Raw genomic sequence first — 6000 nt, forward strand, 5'->3', positions numbered from 1 at the left:
GCATGCTAGTAAATGGTGTCTTTGCAATGCTTACAGTAATTCTTGGGATGATAGGATTATCAGTGCATTTCATCACATCTCATCAGGAAATTGAAGATAAAGGAATTTATGATAAAGCAATTTACAAAGCAGTGCCTACATACCAGAGTGTTTATGTATAGGTTTCTGGGGTTTCTATAAATTAAAAAAAAAAGGATTGCTGGAATATTTATCTTGATAAAAGCAGAACTGCACTCTGGTAGGTTACAAGAAGAAAAATTACAGGGCTTTCATATCTTATACATAGTGCGCATAGCCACTCAAATATATTTGTTTTAATCAATTCAGAGTCCCTTTGAATGTGGAAAGTTAGGATAAGAAAATATAATATCAAGTAATTTAAGAATGAAGAAGTAGTAATGACAATATTTCTCATAGATAACATACAGACTAAAAGTGAGGTTTACCTAGAAAATGTAACATTAATAACTAATAATTTAATACTTCACAATATTCACTCTCTCTGATTTTAATTGTTGTAAGTTCAGTCTTTTTTGAAACACTGTTTTTTACTTCTTTATATTTAGGATTATCGTGCTGTCATTGAGAAACTTCCAGAGGATGACAAACCTAGTTTCTTTGGTCTGCCTGCCAACATTGCTCGTTCATCTCAGCGCATGATCAGTTCCCAGGTAACCTAAGAAAAGATCTACCTTTTAGAAAAAGTGTTGTTACTGAGCCTAAAAGAAACAACAATCAATTTTATTTAATACTACAGACCCCACCACTTTTATTTTAAAATTTTATTTTAACAAAATACATTCCAGTCTTACCCTAAATTTTGAATGAGCCAAATAGTTCTATCATAATACATTTGTTAAAATTAGTAAAATATCATTGAACACTATCTATTTCATCTGAAATTTATTTGTTTTACTCTTATGATTTATTAAGGTTACTTTAAATGTAATTTATGCAATTAAATAAGTCACTAAATTGAATCTTTCCAAAACAAATGCTAGGTATATAACTTGCATGGTACATTAGTTTATAAAAGATAAATATTTAGTATTTCATATGCTTTTACTCATGATTGGATATTATAAAAACTGGGGGAAGTATGGATTTTTAAATTATTGAGACATAAAAAGTGTTAGCCATAAACAATGTATATTTTAGCTTCTGTTCACACCAAATAATTAACAGCTAACATTTATTAACCTCTTACTGTATACTTAAAATTGTTTTAAGTGTTTTACATTCAGAAACTTCTTTAATTTTCGTAAACTCTGTGAGGTAATATCTATTATTTTTCCTCAATGGATGAGGAAATTGAAATGTAGAGAATTGTTACTTCCCTAAGAATACAGAGCCAGTAAGAAGCAGAACTAGAATTTAAATTTAGGCTGAGTAAAGACAAGGCCTCTGTACCATATGCTATGGCTACTCCGCAGGCATAAATGTAGGGCTAAGCTATGGGCACCAAATTGTGAACAGTTACATAGGTTCATTGTGTGGCCAGTATATTCTTATAGCTCTTAACAATTTAGTTTTGGTAATTTACAGGTATTCTAATTAGAGTATATTGTCTTATTTATCTGTACAGTTTTGTATTTCTTGTTATTTTAGGCAACTTGCATAAAATTGTTTGAGTATATAAAAATATTCTCATTTAAATAATGTATAAATAAGTATAATGTTTTCTGGAACAATTAAGATCTTAATAATTTATTTTTATCTATGTTAGCAGAAGAAACTCTCCAGTTCCTTTTCCCTTTCTCATAGAAAGTATTGTCAATGTATGAAAGAATATAAAGTCTTATATGCCCCTTAGCTTCATGACATATGATTACACTCTATAGTCATTTACCTCCATGTTTTTTAGCTGACCTGAATATAGTTATTTTTCAATTCCTCCACCAATAACATATGACTTACACACACACATTTGTGCCTATGTGCATGTGTTATTAATTTTACAACAATGCTTAAGCAAAAAGGTTAAAAGAATTAAAAGGTCACTAAAAGAATAAAAGTTTATTTAATAGATTCCAAGAAAGTGTTTACTCTGGGAACCTTATCAATAGAAGTTCAGGAGTCTTGTCTTTTAAGCCCTGTTATTAACGTAATATGGCTTATACAACTTCTAGTCTCAGTATCATTTAGCTTCTAAGAAAAATCTGATGTAGCACAGCTTGCATCATGTATCTGATGAAGGGAAAGAGTAACATAGGATAAAGCCTCAGAAACTTTAGGGTAGGATGCAGCATGAGAAATATAGAATGCTCAGCATCTTATTGAGGCTTAACAGCTATCTGTATACATAGCTTCTTTTGCTTCTGGATCATGTATGACTGCCATTGACAAGAGCCTAGAGTGTAGGGTCATCTTGGCACTGAGAAGTCATAGCCTTAGTTTCCCACCAATCTTACATGACATTTTTGTCCATAGGTCCAGGGTTTGCATGCTAACATGCAGTTCCATAGGTAAGTGGAATCCCAAGGATCATGGGTGTCAAAGCAAACCAGGCAGACAAACATTCCATGTTTATCTTAACTCTCATTTCTAAAAGAACTAGTTCTGTGGCAAGACAGACTCCAATGTCATTTTCCCAGACAGTCCTGAGACAACTTAGGCTTCATATTTACTTTTTACTCACTCAATTTAGTATAGCAAGTCTCCAAAAATAAAAATAATTGATCTAATCTTGATTATTTTGCCTTGCCTTTGTATTTAAACTTTTGTAAATATTTATTGGATTGAAAGAGGATTCCATGTTCTTCTTAAAGTTTTTTGGTGACACATACTTTCTTTTTTTTTTTAATTATTTTCATAATTACCATTTACTCCAAGGCTAGCTACATTGTTTATTATAATCTTTCTTTTAATAACTACTAACTTTTTATATAAGTCCTTGATTGAAAATTTGCATTTAAAAAAATGAAGGAGCACACACTTTCTTAATATTTAATTTTAACTGTCAATGTGTTTTACTGTTTGTTTTCTTAACTATTTAAACATTCTTAATTATCTTTTTCATACTTAGACAGCTTTCACAATATATCAATTATTGCAACGTTTTTTCATAATTATAAACATGTTTATATAGTCGAACTAATAAAATTTCTATATTTAGAGATTTTTTCCACTCCAATTCATGTTTGGAGACACATTTAGAATAATTGCCCTGAGTATCATCCATCCTAAGCTCGGATGACACTGAGTAGATTTAAAAAACATTGTTGATCACGTACAAGTTCAGGGACATGAGAAATGATGTTGAAGTTGTTATTTGATGAGTTCAGTGCCAAAATTGAATAGCCAACTTCATATGTATGAAGGCTGAAAATGAATTGACTGCATACACATCAGGCAGAAACCACAAATTGTGTTTATTACAAGTGTTAATGATACTTGTGTAGAGATACACAAGTCAGTACTTATCTGTTTTTTTTTGTAACCTCTAAAATATACACCATAGGTGTTCTCATACACATCAGCTATTATACTGTCCCTCTTTCCTTCAACTCTTTCACCATGTTATAAATGTCGTATGGATGATGCATTAATCAAAATGAAAGTCAAATGAAAAGACTATGTGTTTTATTTTTGATGGTGGGGAGAGGAAGAGATCACTTTGATATTATTAATTTCAGGTACCCATAGAAGTATTTATTGGAGTGTCTTTGTATATCTAGTTGGAAATCTCTAGTAGGAATTTGGACTAAGTAAATGTAGGAGAGAATTCAGATATAGATTTGATTTAAAAGGGATTTGACAAACAGAAGCACATCTGTGAGAGAGGAAGTCATAGGAATTAGAGATTATTAGGGAATATCATTAGGGCAGGAAGAGAAGGTGCCTGAAAGTAGAACCCTGGAAAGTACCTTCTGGATCGGGATCATGTATGACTGCCATTGACAAGAGCCTAGAGTGTGTAGGGTCATCTTAGCACTGAGCTGTCATAACCTTAGTTTCCCACTGGGAAAAGTTTTGAAAGAATTTTAGCAAGAGTAAACTGTAGTCAGAAAATAAGACAATCCAAAGAGCTTTAAAGGCAATGGGAGGGGTAGCAATGGTTTCTACAGGAGTGGAGGCGGTGGGGGGGGAGGGGATAAGTGCTAAAGATTGATTAGAGTTAAAAATAAGTCATAGGCCTTGACCAATTTTCAAGACCTTTTCTAGAAGCTCTTTTATAGAATATTAAAGGGTGGACACCAAATTACAGTGGTTTGGGGGTGGAAAGTAGGTGAAAAAGTGATGCAAATGAATATACGTGATTAATTTAGGAGTTTGGCACTGACCAAAACCTATGTCTCTGACAAAAAGCTTAGAGGAGAAGATAAAGAGATGATAAATTAACGGGAACACAATTTTCTGGGAGAAATTGTATTATTGATGTTAGAAGAGACAGAAGCATTTTGTTTGTTTGTTTGTTTTGTTTTTTACTACATTCTGTTACAGGATTATGAGTTACTCAAGGATAGAGAATGTATTTTTTGCACCAATACCTGTTTGCTGATTGTACCCTAGTACTTTCCACTGAATATTGCTATAGTTTTAAAGACATTTTACATTTAAAACTGTTATATAGTGTGTTTTAGTTGATTTATAGACAAAATACTTTTTAAATTGTTCTATTAGTTAATAACTGTCTTAAATGTAGAAATTCTGCAAACATTTAAAAAGTTATCTTCTAATTCATTACAATATTTTTTTTCTTTAGCAAACGTGAAAGGTGCATACATTCATTGAGATACAAATTGATAGGATACAAACTTAAATAACTAGAATACAGGCTTCTGTTTTACCTGTTATATTGCAGAGGTACTTTTCCACACATCTTTTTCCCCATTAGACTGAATTCCTTCAGAGCAAGAACTATTTTTATTCATTTCAACACTTGTGAAAGCTATTCCAATGGTAACTTTCATTGGAAGCAATTAATGTTGGATAGTTGAGCATACATAAAAGTGAAAAATACATAAAAGTGAAAAATAGAAAATCAATACAAACTCCATCCACGGAGAGGAAAAGCTTTAGACTAAATATTGGATAAAATACTTAAATGAGCAAAAAGTGGTGGCAAGGGCAATTCCAACCAGAATTTGGATATTAGGTATGTAAAATCAATAAGGACCTCAAAGCTTTACCCATATTTGTGAAACCTTAAAGCCAGAGTGAAACAGTCAAAGAAATAACAAGGTCATCAACATGATTATTTTGAAAACTGCCAAGTTAAATAACCACATGCACTTATCTGTACCAGTAAGACCCAGCTGCTGTCTACATACTGCATTTCTTTATAGAATCACTTCGTTCAAAATCTTGGCAGTACATCTATAGCCCTAAACTCTCCAGATAATTCTGTTCTTTCTGTTTCTCTTTCCAAGATTTGTCTCCATGTCATTGTAAAAGCAACAGCCTCATAACTTTATAGCTTCTTTTTGCTTTTCTCTCTTTTTAAAGTTAACCCACAATCACAGATGTAGGTTATTTAAAGTAATTTAAACTCTAGAAAACATGTCTCAGGGTGGTGGTAGTATTCACTTACATGAGAATTATCTGGGAACTTTGTTTTAAAAGTAGCTTCCTAAATTCTATCCAACATTTGTAAAATATTTGAAAGCAGGGCTTTAGAATCTGTATTTTTCTGTGATTCTTAGGCTCCCTTAATTTTGAAAGCATCTGTACTAGAATTATGAGAAACTGCAGAGAATTCCACATTTTGGAGTTCTGTATGACCTGAAATCTGCATATCAGATTCTTTTTTTATAATCTGGTCAAAAGAGTCACATTTCTCACTTGACTATAGGCTCAGAATGAAAAACAAACAAAAAACTATTAGCTGCTTAGGTATTATACTGCTGCAACAGACTTAGAAATAATCTATTCAAAACTTTATTTAGAGAGAAATTGAGTTCCTATGTTCATACTCTGGTAAGCAGTAGGCTCAGCCCAAATCTCGGTTTCTTGAATTATTAAATCCCCTTCATAGAAAGCTGTCTCCAAGAATTCAGT

General features: G+C 32.0%; 1 protein-coding gene across 1 annotated transcript in view; it reads left to right on the top strand.

The window, feature by feature from the left end:
- Positions 1-6000, top strand: part of DYNC2H1 (dynein cytoplasmic 2 heavy chain 1) — a 274915-nt gene that overhangs the window by 188753 nt on the left and 80162 nt on the right. The window contains exon 78 of the mRNA XM_023535396.1: positions 567-671. Coding sequence (XP_023391164.1) covers positions 567-671 — 105 coding nt within the window. The remainder of the gene's footprint in view (positions 1-566; positions 672-6000) is intronic.

The sequence above is a fragment of the Pteropus vampyrus genome, unplaced genomic scaffold (assembly GCF_000151845.1).
Source record: "Pteropus vampyrus isolate Shadow unplaced genomic scaffold, Pvam_2.0 Scaffold139, whole genome shotgun sequence".
Lineage (NCBI taxonomy): Eukaryota > Metazoa > Chordata > Mammalia > Chiroptera > Pteropodidae > Pteropus > Pteropus vampyrus.